This window comes from Lepidochelys olivacea (genome assembly GCF_965140295.1).
Source record: "Lepidochelys olivacea isolate rLepOli2 genome assembly, chromosome: 3".
In the NCBI taxonomy this organism is placed as follows: domain Eukaryota; kingdom Metazoa; phylum Chordata; order Testudines; family Cheloniidae; genus Lepidochelys; species Lepidochelys olivacea.
In genome coordinates this window covers 141,781,648-141,802,422 of record NC_140413.1, presented here as the reverse complement: position 1 = coordinate 141,802,422, position 20,775 = coordinate 141,781,648, and the positions used below count along the sequence as shown (strand labels likewise).

General features: G+C 42.2%; 1 protein-coding gene across 1 annotated transcript; it reads left to right on the top strand.

Annotated features, from left to right (window-relative positions):
- Positions 1-4,049: 4,049 nt before the first annotated feature.
- HNRNPU (heterogeneous nuclear ribonucleoprotein U) lies at positions 4,050-20,490 on the top strand. Its single transcript, XM_084623019.1, has 14 exons — positions 4,050-4,838; positions 5,885-5,999; positions 6,131-6,204; positions 10,034-10,173; positions 11,850-11,949; positions 13,227-13,339; positions 13,780-14,043; positions 14,339-14,458; positions 15,046-15,174; positions 15,565-15,733; positions 16,255-16,500; positions 17,022-17,215; positions 19,190-19,261; positions 19,641-20,490. Exons 1-14 carry the CDS (start codon positions 4,127-4,129, stop codon positions 19,692-19,694), a joined length of 2,502 nt encoding a protein of 833 aa, XP_084479145.1. The 5' UTR covers positions 4,050-4,126; the 3' UTR covers positions 19,695-20,490.
- The last annotated feature ends 285 nt before the right edge of the window (positions 20,491-20,775 follow it).

Genomic DNA, 20,775 nt, shown 5'->3' with positions numbered 1-20,775 from the left:
TTTCACAACCCTAAGTAATGTAGCCATATTGATCTAAGTTTTAGGTGTAGACCAGGGCTAAGTAAAAGTGGCTCAATGATCAGAGGTGCTGAGCAACCCACCTCCCAATGGGTGCTGCATGTGTTAAGCATCTGTGTAAAACTAGACTTTGTGTGTCTAAATATTACTTTAGGATCCTAACTTTAGACACGTAATTTTAAAAATTGTGGGGTAAGTAAATCTTTTGATGGGCATGAAAGCTCTTAGCTGTTTTGATTCTCCAGGGTTACACGAGTGTAGAGCAGTAAGAAAGTGTGACTAAAGTTGGCAGACATGATTGAATACATAAAGGGAGCAGATATCTTGAGAAATGCAGATGCTTTTTTACAATTGTCTTCAGTGTACGACTATACCCTAAGTCAAAATGAGGGTACCTTTTAAATATAGAAGTATGTGCTGATGGGTGGATTAAGGCAGGATCTAGAGCCTAGGCTAGAAGGAGCCCATCAATATGTAAAGCTTGGATCTGAGGCTACGGAGTAAAAGTCCTGGTGGAAGCTATGATTTGTGTGTTTAAATGGGCAGCCAGATTAGGACATGAATATGGCTTTAGTTTACAGGGCCCCGCTCAATAGAGTCACGTGATATCAGAACTTAATTCGTTTTATAGAAGTTTCTACGATTCTTGGTTGCAAAGAGAACCCGGGAAATGACCTGTAAACTGATGCAGTGTTGTCTGCAAACTTCAGGAAGGCATTTGAAACAATAGCTCTGGCTATGTCTACATGACATCCTTTACAGTGGCACACCTGCACTGATGCAGCTGCGCCGCTGCAGTGCTTCTGGTGAAGACGCTCTAAGCTGACGGGAGAGAGCTCTGTCATCGGTTTAATAACTCCCGCTTCCATGAGAGGCGGTAGCTATGTTGGCAGGAGAAGACATAGCTCCTGCTTTCCTGCCAACATAGCGCTATCTACAGCAGCATTTAGATCCGTATAATTTATGTCACTCAGGGATGTGGATTATTCACATCCCCTGAGTGACTTAAATTCTATCAAAGGAATTTGTAGTGTAGACATAGCCTCTGTAAGGTCTGAACTGCCCATTCACTTTAATAGGTTAATGCTGAACCCCCACCACCACCTTGCCCAGAACAGTAGTGTCACACCAATACTACCTCAGCAGAGTACCTGGGTTTGTCTAGATGAAAAGATTAAGGTTAGATTATCTCTGTTGGCTAACCCTGACCAAACAATGACCTTTCCCCTCGTATAGATGCAGGCTAACGCCTTTTACCTCTCTTTAGCTGGTCCAGGTTAATACAAGGCACCCATTTTAGGATTGACTTAGAGCTACTAAATTGATGTAAAATATATTAACCTTCATCAACACTAGGGTAAAACGTTGTGGTAGCCCTGATCTTTTTCTCATCTTTATAGACTGTGTGTATGAAGGAGCCGGCCCTTGCTGTTGCCACCTCAACGTGTCTGTGGGGGGATGATGTCAAGGCCTTTTGACTGAGTCAACTGGGTTGGTGGGTACAGAGTCCTCTCCCACCAGGATGGACTTAATTTATCTGAAGACAGAGCAGTAATCTGAGGGCTTTTATAAAAACAAAAATTGTACTGCTTTAATTATACCACTTCCGTTTTAACTATACAACACCCTTAGAGTGGATGCACTGACACTGGTATAAAAGCTTATATAGCTTATTCTAGTTCAGGAAAGAAAATCTGCTATACCAGTATAAGGCACTTTTATGCTAGTATAACTGTGTCCATATTAGGGGTTATACTATCATAACTGTATCAATAAACAGTAACTGACTGAGGGCCTGTCTACGCTACCCGTCTGATCGGCAGGCAGAGATCGATCCAGCAGGGGTCAAGATGCGATAAATCGACCGCTGAGCGCACTCCCGTCGACTCTGGTACTCCACCAGAATGAGGAGCGCAAACGGAGTTGACGAGAGAGCGTCAGCTGTCAACTTACCAAAGTGAAGACACCGCGGTAAGTAGATCTAAGTATGTCGACTTTAGCTATGCTATTCACGTAGCTGAAGTTGCATATCTTAGATTGACCCCACACGGTAGTGTAGACAAGCCCTGAGTTGTACCAGTATAACATTTCTCGTGTAGACAAGGCCTAAACTATAAACTAAGCACCTTCATATTGGTATAACTGCCCACACTAAAAAGGGTTACCTGGTATAACTATGCTGGTATGATTAAGGGGGTACTACTTTTGTGTGTAGACAAGGTCTTAGATCCAGGAGCTTGGCTCCTAGCATGCTTGTGTGAGCTCTGCATACTGAATAGGTGTAGCCTGTGGAGTCCGCACTTGGATTCTGATCCTGTGAGCCAATATGTGCAGGCAGACCCTTTAGGGAATCTAACTAAATAACCTCTCCCCCCACTCAGCTGCGGGGGAGAAGTAGATACGCCGGAGGGTAGGGATAGAGTCCAGAGTGACCTAGACAAATTGGAGGATTGGGCCAAAAGAAATCTGATGAGGTTCAACAAGGACAAGTGCAGAGTCCTGCACTTAGGATGGAAGAATCCTATACACTGCTACAGGCTGGGGACAGACTGGCTAAGCGGCAGTTCTGTAGAAAAAGACCTGGGAATTACAGTGGATGAGAAGCTGGATATGAGTCAACAGTGTGCCCTTGTTGCCAAGAAGGCTAATGGCATATTGGACTGTATTAGTAGGAGTGTTGCCAGTGGATCGAGGGAAGTGATTATTCCCTTCTCTTTGGCAGTGGTGAGGCCACATCTGGAGTATTGCGTCCAGCTTCTCCCCCCCCCCCCACTACAGAAAGAATGTGGACAAATTGGAGAGAGTCCAGCAGAGGGCAATGAAAATGATTAGGGGGCTGGGGCACATGACTTATGAGGAGAGGCTGAGGGAACTGGGCTTGTTTAGTCTGCAGAAGAGTGAGGGGGAATTTGATAGCAGCCTTCAACTACCTGAAGGGAGATTCCAAAGAGGATGGAGCTCGGCTGTTCTCAGTGGTGGCTAATGACAGAACAAGGAGCAATGGTCTCAAGTCGCAGTGTGGGAGGTCTAGGTTGAAACATCACCTTCCTAGTAAAATAGTGAAGCACTGGAATGCGTTACCTAGGGAGGTGGTGGAATCACCATTCTAAAGGTTTTTAAGGCCCGGATTGACAAAGCCCTGGCTCGGATGATTTAGTTGGCGGGTTGAGCAGGGGGTTGGACTAGATGACCTGCTGAGTCTCTTCCAACCCTAATCATCTATGATTCTATGACATCCCTGCAGGCACAGAGGTTCATGGACATGGATCAGCTCACAAGATTGGAGCCTTCAGTTCGACAGACTAACTCTATATTTTCTTCTTTATTCTAATGGATGATGTAGATAGGGACAACACAGCTTCCTGGGGCAGGGAGACAATACTCCAACTCACCCTTCTGGAAGGGGAGACTACAGCCTCCCTTCCCCGCTAGGCAACAGGTCAGGTTTAAATGGACACTGCAGGATTGTAGGCTGCAGTTTACTAGCTAGTCAGCCACGCTTCCACTGTGCCTGTCTATAATCCTTATCAATTAGTGCTGATAGCTACTATTTATATAGCACTTCGGGGCCAGGGCGCTTGGTGCTTTAAGGATGATGATACTTCCCTACCTTTGTATATTTCAGATGGGGGCCAAGTCACAGAGCAGGGAAGGGACTTGCCCAAGGTCATACCCAGCCAGTGGTACAGGCACAAGTAACATCAGTAGCTCTTTGCTAAGAGCACTAGTCGGGTTCCTGCTGCCCCGTGAAGGGTTCATACCTGCCCCTTTGTGGCGCTGGAAAAGCTGGGGGTTGGCAAGGTTGAATGCGCTGGGGCGGGTATTTACGGTAGTGGGGTTGGAGAGGCGCTCGGCGGCACTTACGGTAAATGGGGAGGGAGGGGGTATATTGCGTGCGCGGGCGGGGCAGGCAGAGCTGCGTGCTCGGCCCCGCGAGGCGCGCCTCTCCCTCGCGAGCTCGGTGAAAGGATTTGGCGCCAGGCGGGTCCGCTCTGCAGCTGCCGCAGCCGCACGAACCAGCCGCGCCACCCACCCACGTCCCACCGGGGCCTCGACCCAGCGCCGCCGCCCGACCGAGCCCAGCGCCGCCAGGCACCGCGCCGCCGCCATGAGCTGCTCGCCCGTCAACGTGAAGAAGCTGAAGGTGTCGGAGCTGAAGGAGGAGCTGAAAAAGCGGCGTCTCTCCGACAAGGGCCTCAAGGCCGATCTCATGGAGCGGCTCCAGGCCGCGCTAGACCAAGAGGAGGCTGGCGGGGGAGGCCCCGCCAGCAGCGCCGCCGAGCCCGGCAACGGCAGCATGGAGGGGGAGGCGGCCGAGATCGGCCAGGAGGGAGGCCCCGACCAGGCCGCGGCCTCCACCGCCGAGGACGACGACGAGGAGGGGATGGAGGCGGCCGATGGCGACGCCATGGAGCTGGGCGAGGAGAACGGCGAGCGGGCGGGGGCCGGGGGCGGCCCGATGGAGGAGGAGGCGGCCGGCTCGGAGGAGGAGGAAGAGGAGGATGAGAACGGAGACGACCAGGGCTTCCAGGAGGGGGAGGACGAGCTCGCCGACGAGGAGGAGGCCGCGGCCGGCGACGCCAACGGGCACGGGGGGCAGCAGCCCCCGCAGCAGCAGCCGCAGCCGCCGCCGCTCCTGCAGCCCCAGCAGCGGGTGCCCGCCAAGGAGGCGCCCGGTAAAAGCGGCGCCTCGGGACCCCCGGCAACGGCTCCTGCCGGCGCGGCGGCCCCCGCCAAGTACCAGCCGCAGCAGCAGCAGGACAAGAAGAAAGCGGAAGGCGGCGGCGGAGGCGGCCGCCCCGGGCCCCAGGCAGTCGGGGGTGAGTGCGTGGCCGGGCCGCAGCGGCCTCCCCGGGGCTGAGGGGCCGGGCGCGCGGGGGACGGGGGGGGCGGTTTCCGGGGTGAGGGATTCGTAGTTTAGCACGAGATCCGGGCCCTTCCCCGCCGGCGATGGGGGGGTGGGGGGGCGGGATTCGCGCGCGCGGCCCCCCCCCTCCCCCCAAATCCCCGCCGCATGTCTCCCTGCGGCGGCTGCGCCGGGCCCCGTGCTGGGGGCGGGGGTCTCGGGCAGGTGGGGTGGTTGCGCGGGACCGTTGCGCCAGTCTGCGAGCGCGGCGGGGGGTCGAGGGGGAAGGGGTTGCCGCGCCGTGGGGGAGGGGCGGTTCCGGAGGGGCCGCTGGGGCGCGCTGTATTGTGCAAACGAACGCTTCGCGGCGTGACGTTGCTTCCGGCCTGGCTGCTCTTCGGGATCGCGCTTTTGGAACGCTGGGTACAATGGAGGCGGAATCCCCTTCCCTGCGGCCAGGCCCCATGCGGAGCGGCCCCCGCCGCCAAGCTGCGCCGGGCCAGGCGGAAAGGGAGGCGCTGCAGTTCCGTAGCGCCCTTGTGCGCAGCTCCAGTGTGCCCTACGGGGTGGGGGAGGGGAAGGAGGCTGTAAATGATCTATTGAATGCAGTGAGTTACTGGTCTCTTAGCTGCTTAACTTTCCTGGGCCCTGAACCCAGCAGGTGTCTTCTCTGTGCAGGGACAGTATAAATGAGCTCATATTATTTTTGCCACCTTTTTTTTTTTTTTTTTTTTTACAGATCTGACAATTCATGAAGTAATTTTCGGACCACATCATTGTCAGAAGCTTAGTGCTGCAGCTAGGACAACTCTGCTTTTTTTTTTTTTAATTTTTTTTTAAAATAATGTTAAGAGATCTCTATGCAGGACGCTGGTATTATTTTCTGGCAGCTAGGTTGTGTGCTCTTAAACTTTAATTTGAAACCTAACATTTAGGGAAATACTAACTTGTACAAATTAAAATGCATTTCTCAACAGGACCTACCTTAAACATATTTTTCATTTAAATTACTTTCTGTAGGAGATACTAAAACAGAACAACAAAAAGCTAGTGATAAAAAGAGAGGTGTGAAGAGACCACGTGAAGACCATGGCCGGGGATATTTTGAATACATTGAGGAAAACAAGTATAGCAGGTAGAGAAACTTCAAACCACTAAATAGTATTAGAGGTCTATCAATGAAAAGCACTAAAAGTTAGGTATTAATTACGCTTTGTAAAAACCACTGTTAAGGAAAATACCGAAATTTATTACGTTGGTTTTTAGGGCCAAATCTCCTCAACCACCCGTTGAAGAGGAAGATGAACAGTTTGATGACACAATGGTCTGTCTTGATACTTGTAAGTATTTCTGCTTTTTTGACTCTAGTGACAAATTCCCTGCCCTCCTCTTCACACACACCTCCTTATTTTTTAAAACTAGCTTGCCGAACTGTAGTAGGAACATGCAGGTTGACTCTCATCAGTGAAAGTGACCTGTGAAGGACTTCAGAATTGGCTTGTGCCATTTTTCTGCTTTTTATGATATATGAAGAGAGACAGAAAGGCTTTACTTGGTTTTATTCCCTGTATGGTGCTTTTTTAAAACTTTTTTTTTTTTTTTTTTTAAATATCATCCCTGGTTTTGCTGGTGAACTAGGGAATGGGGGGAGGGGTTTCAGGATGTATATTGCAAAGGGGTACGTCAGATCTGTAACTAAGACCTTTCCAAAATGTTCACCAATTACTGACAGGTGTTAACAAATGAGATTCAAAATTTGGGAGAAGGTATAAATGAAGTGGAAAGAAACTCAATGGGCTGGTTTATTTTGAGAACTTGATTATGAAATGGTACGTACAGGCTCTGTTATACTGTACAGCCATTCTAACTTAGGAGGGAAGAGGCAGCTTACCTTAATTAAAAAAAGTGATGAGAGTACATATTGTGATGAAGTAACCCTGCTTTTTAGTTCGCTTAGGCCCTATTCTGCAACGATCAGTCTTTGCGTAGATATTAAGTTAGAACAAACCATTACTTAATTTCTGATTGGTTGTCAGTCATCAGTGCAAAGTAGAAATGTGTTGGTATGCATGGAGAATTCTTACCTACTTGTGTACAAACCTTGTACAGCTGTAAAGTCTTACCTATCAGTCATTTGTAATGTCAGCTGTACATTAGACTCAGAATTGGTTGAGCACTAGTATGTCCAGTTCCAACCATGTATGTGATTGACTTATGCAGAGTAGTAAATTTGTAAAGGGGAGAGAATTACCAACTTGTGAGCCCTTGGTGCTGCCCCTAAGCGTAAAGTGTGTGTGGGGAGGGGCGGGGGGGTTAGTTTTTCCAGATATGATATGTCACTAGCATTTAATGGTCTCTGTGTAAAGCAGTACCATATTTTCTACAGTGCCTTGAGCCAATGGATAGTTACCGTGTCAATTTAAAAAGAAACTATCCAGTCTGTTAGACAGCTGCAAATTATATCCTTCACTTTCATTAAAGGGAGAACAGTTTAGATCACACTTGTCTAAAAGTAGCATACATAGTAGTAGTTTACAAGTAATGCTAAGGCCACGTCTACACTACCCGCCAGATCTGCGGGTAGTGATCGCTCTATCAGGGATCGATTTATCGCATCTACACTAGACGCGATAAATCGATCCCCGATTGCTCTGTCGACTCCGGAACTCCACCAGGGCGAAAGGTGGAAGCGGAGTCGACGGGGGAGCGGTGGCCATCGATCCCGTGCCGTGAGGACGCAAAGTAAGTGATTCTAAGTCGATCTAAGATACGTCTACTTCAGCTACGCTATTCTCATAGCTGAAGTTGCATATCTTATATCGATCTCCTCCCCCCCCCCCGTAGACCAGGCCTATGATTACTATAGCTGAAAGTATAGAAGTGTTTCATATTTCAGCTTGTTTGCTCTGTGTATTTTGACATCATTTTATCAGGTTTCTGCTCTTTGTGGAGAAACTTTTTAAAACTGGGAAAATGGATTCACGGTCACCTCAACAGACAATATGGGTTAGGTGTAGTTTATGAAACTTATAATTTTATTTATTTTTTTGGAAAGTGCTAGCAGTTAATTCAGTTTGGTAGTGTTTCTTGATAGACAGGATTTCATTCTTAATTGAAAACTGCTAGTCGTAAGCAGCTGTTTTTTAATGATAGAGCTTTCAGAGTGCCTAAATAATAGCTGTGGCTTTTTTGTACCACTAGTAGTGGCTTAGTTTTCTTGAACACAAGTAGTTATGCCACTGAAGTCCAGTCATTTTACACAGATGTCAACTTAATATGACCAGTGAAGTGAGGAAACACTACATGTGCATTGGTGGCCTGTATTTCCTAGAGTCCACCAGTTTTTAGATTGCATTATATTTCTACTTGTGTCAGCCTCTGGGCAACATTGATCCAGATTATATATTCCTGACACTTCCATACAAAGGGGTGTTAACTTTTCTTTTAAATTGTAAATGTTTTTATAAAACAGGTAAGCAGAACTATGCAAGCTTATCTCTAATCAGTTTCACTTTCTGGTTTGTATGCAATAATGTGTGGAGGGTATCGGAAGTGTTCTGAGAACCGTGGATGAAAGTATTATTAGTAGTACAAAATAAATTTCAGTTGCAAACATTGTAGTAGTAGACAGGGTCATTCCATACAAACCAAGAATTCTGATAATACTAAGCACCTTAAATCTTAGACCTAAAGTATATGTGTACTGTTGAGACTTCTTAGTTTTAAGATTATCACAAGATGCAGCATGTAAAATAGTTCAGTTCCTTTGTGTGTGCATAGACTGGTTACTGTTAACTTTTAAATCTTATGTGCTGTTCTAATTAGAAGTGGGGAAGGCAAGTCTTATACATGGGCAGGATAATATATTCGCTAAATTTCAGCGTGGCTGTGGTTTCTAGTACATTCTTGGGCACTTCAAGGGCTGCATCCCACACCTCGCATCCCTGTGTTACATTGGTTTGTTATGGCTTAAGATCTGCTTTTTTTTGCCCTCAAGAGGCTTCCATGGTGTTACTGGCTTCAGTTTTGACATCCTCTTTGGGACTGAGGTTCCAACTGTGCACCAGGGTGGTGTTTTGTTTGTCTCTCCCTCCCTGCCCCCCCCCCCATGGCGCTTTTTTCTCATTTTGAAGGATCATCTCCTGCCATGCTCTCCCTGTGTAAGCTACCTATATCTGATTTGGAGTATTTTATTTTAATTGTCTACATTACTAACAAGTAGCCATCTTAATTTCAAGCCAGTCACACACACACACACCCCACATATAGCTTTTGGTACTCTGTTTGTATCTTAATATTGTTGTATAAACTGTTAGCACCTATCCGTGTTTAAGGCTATTTTTGATGTCTGCCTGTAAACAGTTAACTTTGTTACACCATATGGTAAATAGAAATAAATTAAACGGTGACGTGTAGACTCACTAGCAACAGGTTTTTATAGGAAATTGGGAAACATCAATAAATGTGTAACACTGATTCGTAACACTCATCAGGCTTCCTCAGGACTTTCTAGTTGATCAGCTATCTGAAACCTTGAGCTGGGAAAGAACCACCAATATTCAGCGAGCCAGTTGGCTTATCGAAGTGTCCATATCCAGGAACAGGAGAGCTGTGTTCCGGTCATGCCTCATATGGAATAACTTACTGAATAAGTTAAATACTGAAAACAATACTGAGAACTTTCTGAAGTTAATTGTAACTTAAAGGTGTATGCCGAAACTTTTTAGCATGAGTGATCACTTTAGATAAGCTGTCACCAGCAGGAGAGTGGGGTGGGAGGAGGTATTGTTTCATGGTCTCTGTGTATATAATGTCTTCTGCAGTTTCCACAGTATGCATCCGATGAAGTGAGCTGTAGCTCACGAAAGCTTATGCTCAAATAAATGGGTTAGTCTCTAAGGTGCCACAAGTACTCCTTTTTCTTTTTGCGAATACAGACTAACACGGCTGTTACTTTGAAACCTGAAAGTTACACTGAAAGCCATATCCGGGCATCCAAATAATTGGCTTACTTTCATGAGTGCTAAGACCACTTGTAATCAACAGCTTGGCACTTTTGAAAGTCAGATCACCTATTTAAGTGCCCAACATTTGTTTTAAACTAATCTGTTTAAATTTCAGACGACATATGAAAAGCAGTAAAAAGTATGATTTTTATTATATTGACAGATAACTGCGACCTACATTTTAAAATCTCAAGAGACCGTTTTAGTGCTTCCTCTCTGACCATGGAAAGTTTTGCCTTTCTCTGGGCTGGAGGGAGAGCCTCCTATGGAGTTTCTACAGGCAAAGTCTGCTTTGAAATGAAGGTAAATCCTATTATTACTGTTTTAGTGGGGAATAATCTTGAGCATGTGTAAAGACTTTAATTATTGCTCATCTTGGTATAGCTGGAATTTTACAAAAATATAATTCCATTCAATTGTAGCTACATCAGATGGGATAAATCCAAAGCATAGGGATTTTTAAATTGTTCCTCTGGTCCGTAGAGAGAACTTTTTATTTAAAACATGAAAAATAACTTAACTGACAAAATGACTTCCTTTTATACAAAGAGTCTACAGAATGCAGCGATTTACATACATATAGCTATAAACAAGGCTTGAAAAACTTAGATCTAACGCCAACTAGCCAAGATAAGAGGATTGCACTTCATGCCACCTACAGTCTGAAGGAATAAAATGGTACTGTATTTAATTGTAATTTAACCCAGCAATCTCATTCCTGGCCATACCCAGTCATGTATGCCTGCCACAGGAGTTGGTAACTTTACCAGACAACTAATAGTCGGGACTCTGTCTTCTAGCTGAAGCCAGCATTGATCAGAGTGGGAAGGGGAAAGAAGCAGCAGTGCTGTAGATGGTCCACAACCATGTACAAAGCCAGCACCTCCCACCTGCTGGGAAAGGGGTGGGTGCTGAAGTTACCAGCAGGTGCTGGTCCTTGTCTTGGCTCACTGCTTCCAGCTTATGTCTTAAATTCTTAAGCCTTTTCTGTGCATGCACCCCAGGCACAATTCTAGTTGCTTTTTGTTCTCCTTTCATCCAGTGCCCTTAGGCCTCCTGGCTCCTGCAAGGGTTGGTGGGTGGGTATCTCCTTTTACCCAGGCTCCCTTAATGAATTATTCTTGGTGCCTGCTGCCATTGCCATTACTGCTCCAGCTCCAATTGTCTTGTCTGTCTTCAAGTCAGTGTCATTCTGCTTATGATTTTGAAGAGCACAGGATTCTAGTTGGTTTTCACTTGATACAGCTTGGCAAAGCTCTGAGCAGCGGCAAACATATGGCAGCTAGCTGTCTACACATTTATGGGGACTTAAGGGTGTTTTTTTTTTTCTTTGTAATCATAAAAGTAATATGTCTTTAAAGAAAGAATAGGTTCTGCAAAAGTTGATAACATTTGCCTATTAGTCGCTTGCTATAAAAGAAATATTGTTAAGCTTTAAACTGTCCTTGTATCACTACAACAGTGTTTTGTTGTATCAAAACACTGGCTTAATTTCTTCATGTAATACTGCACTTTAATCTGTATCGTATTGGCTAGAGTACTGTTAGTTCACTCTCTTATGCATGCAGGGTACTGACATATTACCATACAGAAGAGTCGAGTGATTGTGTGTGTGTGTGTGTATTCAACATAATACTAATTTTAAAGTTAAAAGGGCTCCTTGTACTTCAAATGCCCCAACCTCCCCATAAACAAAGTTCCTTGAAGTCACACACACCTTTACATCCTTAGCCAGAAGATATAAGTACTTGGTAGCTGACTTGTAGTTCCAGAACGTTTTAACTCAAGACTACTTAACTCTTCCCCACTTCAACCCTCCCCTTCTCTCCCCTCCCATACCTGAAAATGTGGTATGCTCCTATTCATACTTAATATTTTGCATCACCTCTTAATACAGGCTTCAAAATATTTCCTTCAGGAATTTGTCTTGTTTGAACCTGATATTTCATTTCACTTTATCAATTTTTGTTTAAAAACAGGTTACAGAGAAGATTCCTGTTAAACATCTGTATACAAAAGACATTGACATTCATGAAGTGCGGGTTGGCTGGTCACTGAGTACAAGTGGAATGTTGCTTGGTAAGACTTCAAAATATGTCAGTCAGTATTACTTAAACTTATCTAAAAGGCATTCAGCCTGTTTTTGATGACTGCTTTACTTCTTATGGAGTAACTGAATCTGTGTAGGCTTTTTTGCTGTTGGTGATGCCTCTTAACCACAGTAAGATAGGCATTGTATCAAGTGATTCTGTGAAGACCGTGGCTTTGAAAGAAGAATACACTTCAGCCAAAACAAGCTGGTTTTTGAATATTATAGATGTAAGGGCTATTTGACTTTGCAAGAACTGTGCTTCCCTCTTAATGATAAAAACATCAGCTGTGTAGAATAATTCTGTATAATCTTTGCTCTGCATATAACCTGTGTGCCATCAGCACAAGACTTCCTTGAAGAGCAGATTGCTAAGTATCTTGGCACAAGTCCAGAGAAAGAAACACAGATATTACACTCAGAATTATTAATAGGAAAATAAAGAATTGTGATGTTTCTACCAAAATTATTTCACTTTTGAAAGTGGGCAGGAGGAAAGAATACTCTGCTGGATGAAAGGAAATTATTCTTCTAGTATTCTGCTGTCTAAATATTTAAACACCCACTATTGTTAGTGAGGTGCCTTTTTTGTAGATAATGTTTGAGTTCCCATCTGTTTCTGCTGCAGCAGCTGTAAACTAATATTTTTAAAGGTGTGCTGGTGCACAAACAATTAGAATGTAAGATCCAGTTTTCATACCTATGTCTACTGTGCTTGTTGAAATGTTTGCTATTGAACAAATGGTAATCTGGAGCAGTATCTGTTGATAGTATTGGCTCCTTCTAAAAGATAGTTCTTAGCTGCCACCTAATTCGTTTCAGTAAAAGTCAAATATCTTTTTAAAAACTAAAGATGTAGTCCATTTTTACAGTTCGTAAGGTAGAATTCAATAATGAGCTACAGTACCTGGAGTGAGTAGAGAAGGTCAAGAACTTCAAGGATGTAATAAAATCTATGGTGTAAATTTTTTTTTTTTTAAGACTAGAAATATTTAAAAACAATGCTGAAGGACAGACTTTGAGTAATTTGGAATATCTGATTTCTTTGTTTTGATGTCTAGCTGCATTTTTTTCCTCTTATTTTGGAACGCCTACTAGATAATAGCCTACGGTGAAGCACCTGCAAAATGAGACACAGCACTATTCGTTTGAATGAATATAAACTCTTTTTAAACTTTTTTTAGAATGTTTTAAAGTAAGTAATCTAGAACGCAAGATTGTAGCTAGTTGCTGTAGCTTTCCTCTAAGTTGTCTGGTCTTTCACCAGGTGAAGAAGAATTTTCTTACGGATATTCTCTAAAAGCAATAAAGACATGCAATTGTGAGACTGAAGACTTTGGTGAGAAGTTTGATGAAAATGATGTGATTGCGTGTTTTGCTGTAAGTTTTCCACTATTTCTGTGTTTTTGAAACTTGAATTTTCTGGCTTAGTTATGTGGGAAGGACTGACCTGATTCCAAAAAAAATGGAGCAAGATAGTTTATCTTAAACATTCTGGTTAATTTTCTTAGTGTTGGTACATTACTTGATGCTGCTTTAACTGAGTTAAAGCCATTTTCTACATGGAAGACATTTACATTATACAAAGTTTGATAATTTTTATCTACGTTTATCTTAAGGGCTGCATTTTTCTTATGTCTAGCAAAACCTTAAATAAGATAAGTTTGGTTACTTGTATTGCGGACAAAAGATGGAAACTGAGATTCCATCATGAAGTCTTGATAAAAGGAAACTTGAAGTGATTATATACAGAGTACTTGGGTTCCTACTAATTTGGTCTTTATACTAGTGCAAGTTAAACTAGTTTTATGTATTAACAGAATTTTGAAGGCGATGAAGTGGAACTCTCATATTCCAAGAATGGGCAGGATCTTGGTGTTGCATTCAAAATCAGTAAGGAAGTTCTTGATGGGCGACCACTCTTCCCACATGTTCTCTGCCATAACTGTGCAATTGAATTCAACTTTGGTCAGAAGGATGAACCCTACTTTCCCGTACCTGAAGAGTATAGCTTCATCCAGAAGGTTCCATTAGAAGATCGGGTTAGAGGACCAAAGGGACCTGAACAAAAGAGAGACTGTGAAGTAAGTGTGATATTAATCTAACTGCAGTAATCAGATTGAAAATTTTACTACACAACTCATTTTGGCCATCTGTGTGGATGTTAGTTCTTAAAACGGGTAATTTACGATTGGCCATTCTATGAAGTTTACCAGTTTGTTTGGACCCGTTCTAATGTTTCTCCATATTTTAACTAAATGAACCAATTAAAGCAATAATTGGCATGATATGGCAGCATTTTTTGATAAGCTGCCAGTTAGCACAGCTTCTAATTTGGCTTTCCACTTAAACTATAACATCTAAACTGTGTCATAATAGGTGGTAATGATGATTGGCTTGCCTGGAGCTGGGAAGACGACATGGGTTTCCAAACATGCAGCAGAAAACCCTGGAAAATACAATATCCTTGGAACAAATACTATTATGGACAAAATGATGGTAAGTAGTGGCAGGACTGAGGTCTGTCGTAGACTTATAAAAGTTGAAAGGTTACTTGGATTTTTTTTCATTCCCATACTATTTGATATTTAAGTTCACAAAGTATTGACTAGTTCCTTGCCTTTTGGGAGCCTTAAGGAATTTTGATTAAACAAAGTAAATATAGCATGAATTACAGCAGGCTTCTAAAGCTTATGTAGTATATGTTCTTAGTAGAAATCAGATTTCTTTGGTTGACCTGCTAGTTATGAAATGTCTGTCTATTTTTGTTCTAGTCCTGTATTACTTTTTGAGGATGGGTTACACCTCTAAATTCTGACATGGATTTTAATGTAGTAGTTATTGCTTTTGCATGATGTCTGTGGTGATTATAAAGAGAAATATTGCTCACTTGCCACAGCACACTTTTTAAAGAATTACCATTCCTTTTGTGGGATGATGTTAAGAACACCAATTCAAATGAGTTTTGAGGGGTTCACTTGTCTTAAAAAAATTAAGTCTTCAATGTCAGATAAAAGCACTTAACAAAGGAATAGGTCAGCAACCAGATCGGTACTACTATAACTTTGGAAAATATGTTTCTGTAGGTTGCAGGTTTTAAGAGGCAGATGGCTGACACTGGAAAACTTAACACACTGTTGCAGAGAGCTCCGCAGTGTCTTGGCAAGTTCATTGAGATTGCCGCTCGTAAGAAGCGGAACTTCATTTTGGATCAGGTATAAGCTACAGAGTATGAAATTAATTTTAAATTAGAATGGAAATAACTAAGTGGGATTCAGGTTTAGAATCTAGCAGCTGTTGTGCTCTACCACTTTTCCTGCTTACCTCATTGAGGAGGCCAAAGGTTGAATTGTACGACAAGCATTTTTAATCACTTCATATATCATCTACAATTTTTCCAAAATTGTGGGGTGTTGAGGGAAATAGTGTTCACATCCAAAAAGAGTAAGATTTTGTAAAGTTGCACCATGCTACATCTTTCCTTCCACTTACATGTAAAAGTCATTGCAAGCTCTTGTAGAGATGAAATTTATACACCATAAGTTTAACTTCCTTTAGTTCTGACAATGACAGCTACGTGTAGTAAGTTACTGCATTTTTTTCAGACAAATGTGTCTGCAGCTGCGCAGAGGAGAAAAATGTGCCTGTTTGCAGGCTTCCAGCGCAAAGCAGTTGTTGTTTGCCCAAAAGATGAAGACTACAAGCAAAGAACACAAAAGAAGGCAGAGGTGGAGGGAAAAGATCTTCCAGAGCATGCAGTTCTCAAAATGAAAGGCATGGAACATAATCCTATACTGTGTTTTAGGATGTTGAGTATCTGTTTAAAGGGATAATGTAAATTTTTAGAATTCAAATTTGCTTACCTTAAAACAGTTACACTAAAACCTAGAAACTGGAAGACTATCATAGCTTTGTAAGACAACACTATATTGTGTGTTCCCTCTGCTGCAGTCCTTAACACTACTCAGTCATGCTGATATGCTCCATGCAGATGCACAAAGCTGTCGTGGCATAAAGTGCCCTATTAAAAAAAACATTAAACATGCTTGGCAGACATTGATGTTTGCTCTGAGTGCAGGGTTCAAAAAATTAATAGGCAGAATATTTTCTAGCTTTGGATAGTGTTAGCAACTTCTTGGTGGACTGTTTGCTTCACTTACCACTCCTCAGTTTTGTCTTCATATTCAGTGATTCGGTTTCTGGAATTTTGTCCCTGCTGTTGTAGGAGGAGTGAGTAAAGGGTTTTATTGTATCTGAATGGGTATTCTGAACATCCAGGGTTTTCTCCTTTATAGGAAACTTCACACTGCCGGAGGTAGCAGAATGTTTTGATGAAATAACCTATGTAGAATTACAGAAAGAGGAGGCTGAGAAGCTCTTGGAACAATATAAAGAAGAAAGTAAAAAGTCTCTTCCTCCTGAAAAGAAACAGAACACTGGCTCAAAGAAGAGTAACAAAAAAAGTGGTAAAAATCAGTTTAACAGAGGTGGCCAGAGAGGACGTGGAGGATTCAACATGCGTGGCAACTTCAGAGGAGGAGGTAGGCCTAGAAACAGACCTGTTAACTTTATAGGCGTTTCTGGCTTTGGTGTTAACCTTTTGACTGTAACTGTTTCATTACCTTTATGCTGGGGAAAGCTTGACTCCAACTCCAGATACACTTGAAGAGGAAGTCAAGGCATTTAAAAAAGAGTTTGCTAACTAACTTACATTAGTCCATAATTTAGAGGGAACTAGAGATCCTGTACTGTATTCATATGGCTTGTCAAGGGCACTGCTTCTGAATTTTCACATTTGGATTTGGTGTTTTGGTTTTGTACTACATTGATGTGTCTCTAGATGTTTTACTCAATTAGATCAGAAATTTCCTATTCAGGCATTCTTTTTCATTTGAAGCCAGTGGGCTTGAAATCCAAATCCATTAGGCAAAACAAATCTTCCTTAAAAATGTAGTAGGTGTAAAACATAGGATTTGAGATATGTCAGCTATATCAGACAATAGTTCTCATATAAGAAAGAGCTGTCAAACAAATGCATGTTTTTTATTTTTTCTTTCCACAGTCCCAGGGAACCGTGGTGGATACAACAGGAGAGGTGGCAATATGCCTCAGAGAGGAGGTGGTGGCGGTGGTGGTGGCAGTGGGGCAATTGGCTATCCATATCCTCGTGGTCCTGTCTTTCCAAGCAGAGGTGGTTACTCAAACAGAGGAAACTATAACAGAGGTGGAATGCCCAACAGGGGGAATTACAACCAGGTAGGTAATGCATTCTGTAGGTGTGCTAAAGCTGACTTACCAGGTATTTAAGGCAATTTCTTACTTGAAAGGTTACAGTAGTAATTTACAAATTTGCAGGTTGAAGCATGTTGATTCACAGTTTTAAAAACAACTCTCCTTTGATAGTGGTATGGTGAGCTTTTGTGTTAAAAGGCCTGTCTACTTTAATATTGGTGCAAGCATCTAGAATGCTTGCTAATACACATGGTACCAAACCTTTATTAAATGTGCTTAGAGCTAATGCATCTGGTATAATTGGCAAGACTTTACGCCTTTGCTTGCTCCTGTTAAATCAGAAATTTAAAGCTCTTGTGTTTGCAGTCTAAGCGCACTGCAGCAGAATTTTTCATTATGTTCCCACGAGATTTTTTCCGTGTGTTGTGAAAGCTAGAAGCACTAGTCTAAGTACTTCACTATCTGCTCTTCCACCGCTAGTTCTTTGGTGCCCAACAGCAGTTAAGGCAGTTCATGGCTTGTGTGCCCCTGCCACACCTGAGGAGGAAAGGTAACAGTTAACTGATTTAATAGAAATGTTGACATAGAATTGTTAAGTGAAAGGGACAGCACCTGTGTAAAATGCTCCTGAAAACATACATAACTGAGAGAGCATTTTCACAACTTTAATAGCAGTAACCCAGTAAATGAATGTACTTGCTTTATGGAATATCTGGAGGCATATGTAGGCTCAAAACTAGAGGAGCTACCATATCCAGACTACCAAGACTTGAAAAATAACACTAGGGACTGTGTTCCATGTTTCACAGTCCCTGGTAGCTCCCGAGATGTACAGATATGCAAGGCTCCCCTCACATTATTGCAAGTAAAGTGAAATGTAACTGAAGGAGTAACTTTTTAGTAAGAAAAGGGGTGCAAAAAGAAATACAAATTTTAACTGCTTCAAGCACTACAACCCAAAGTGTACACTGCTCATGGTTTGGGGGGTGGCCATGGGACCTCCTTATGACTGGCCATGTCACTTGTATGATGTGGGAGGACAAATTTATCCCAATTTTGGGGGCTGATCTAGTACATGATACATCTGTTAAGCACAGTGCATTCATTTAGGCAGGTTAGTGAGGATAAGTAGTGAAAGCATTGGTTCCTTGTTACTCCAAATGGCAAATAGCAATATCTATTGTCTGGCTGTAGTAAGTCATCCAGATATTCTTGTAATGTATTAATGAAATGCTAACTGAAAAGCAAAGGAACAGGTGTTCAAGCTGAAACTTCCTCATCTAGACATCATGTTCCATAAGTATTTTGAGGATCTCCTAATAGCTGTTTGGGATCTGAACAGCACCAGGAACTTAATTGCTACTTTTTCTAATGGACAAATTTCAGTAGAGGCATTCAAAAGTTAGGTTGGATTATCTAGACTGTCAAAGAGCCAGCAGATGGAGCCCAAGCTAATAGACTGACTTGACAAACTTCCCAAACACTTATGTTAAGCCAGATTGCTGCATTTCTTCCAATATAGTGAAAATTCTTAAGTACACTTCCATAGTGTGGCTTGTATCCCAAACTCTGTGCACCACCTTTTCTCTCATTCATTCATTATTAAATGAACCATATCTTTGTCTGATCACAAAATAGCCTTGTGGTGACTGCAACAGTTGCTTACATGAAAGAATGGGAGCATTATTTGTATTTATAGTTGTCTTAATAGAATTAGCCAGCTGGAAACGAGTCAAAACTGGATTAGTCAGTTCTTCAGACCAGCAGCAGCAGTTTGAGAACTACTGGCTTATGAAACCTATCCAATCCAAAACCCTCACCAAATATAAATCTCTGAAACAATGGAGAGAAGTGTAAGCATTTTAAGAGCTTTTCAGTGTCTTTGCAAGGTTTGTACCATGACAGGTGCATTGGTAAGTCTTGGATTCTCATGCATACCCTTCTGGAATGTGGCCTACAACAGATGCAGTTGTGTTCTAAAACACCTTCTTGTTACAGAATTTCAGAGGAAGGGGAAATAATCGTGGCTACAAAAACCAATCTCAGGGCTACAACCAGTGGCAGCAGGGTGTAAGTAACCTCTGAGACTTTTCTTTAAGTCTTTAGGAATTGGCTCATTTACATGTGTGAAAATGCTGTGCAAAGTTGTCTCAAAGTCTAGGAGATATGCTGGGCAAAGTCTAGGATATCTTGCATTTCAGCTGTGGCTTATTGGTTGTCATGTCTGTCAGTATATTTGGTTTCTTCTCAATATGGCATTACATTAAACAATATGAAACTTCCTGTTTCTTACACATTTTAGATATTACTGCTAACTGAAAAGTTGTAATCTTCCCTGTTTAGTTAGGTGTCATCTAATTTCCTTGTAAATATTTTTAATGTAGGAAAGTGAGCTGTGAGTAATGTCTGGTTACAATTCAAAATTAATTATTTATCCCATCTATTGCAGCAATTCTGGGGTCAGAAGCCATGGAGTCAGCATTATCACCAAGGATATTATTGAATACCCAAATAAACGAACTGATACATATTTCTCCAAAACCTTCACAAGAAGTCGACTGTTTTTCTTTAGTAGGCTAACTTTTTAAACATTCCACAAGAGGAAGTGCCTGCGGGTTCCTTTTTTAGAAGCTTTGTGGGTTGATTTTTTTTCTTTTTCTTTTTTTTGTACATTTTTAATTGCAGTTTTAAAGTGATTCGTAAGAGAACCTCAGCATTGTGCACGATAAGAGAATGTGTCAGTATTTCAGGGTTCTACATTTTATCTGTAAAATGTGACTTTTTTTTTTTTTACCACAACAAAAGTAAAACGTTGCTTTGTACCTGGTGTCTTTTTATTAAAGAATTTTCTCCTTTTTCCTCCCTCCCCCAATTTCTAGGAAACAGTCGTGAGTCATTGTCACAATTGAATAGAAATGTTAGCAACCAGATTCATGTGGAGGCTCATAGTGGCCCTCATGGATATCATGAGACTATGTAATGCTCATATTACACTCCATCCTCTCTATATGGCTTCTGGGTAGAGGGAGTGGGAAAGCAAAAGTTTTTGGCAATAACTAGAAAGGTTTTATAACATTGAAGTTCAGCAAAACGGGGTGCAAAGAGGAAACCTGGAGCTAAATAGTGAAGGTGGAGTGCATGTAGAAGAGCTCTTAAAGTGTAAAACTTGGTTGCATTAATTGTGAAGGCTCAAACTTGTGAAGGTACAACACCATGAATTCTTTTCCATTTGTTCTGCATTTTGATTCTGAAAAGAAGCTGGCTTTGCCCATTTCTTATTAAACAAAACTTGTTGTAAATCCAGTTGTCTAATGGGATCTATATGAAGTTAGCTGTGTGTCTGTATAACCCTTTTCCCCCAAAATACTGTATACCTAGTGTGCTTGTAGTAGTTACTCCACCATTTTTGTAAGCTAATGAAACTGTGAGTCACCCATTTTATATCTAATTTTTAATCATGTCAATTCTCAAATGGGTGTATCTCCTTAGCCTGCTGATTCCTTTCTCTCTTTAAAAAAGTAGGTGGAGAAATTTAACTTTAGACGTTTGTTTGCAATAAAATAAATTCATTTTACTCTTGTTTT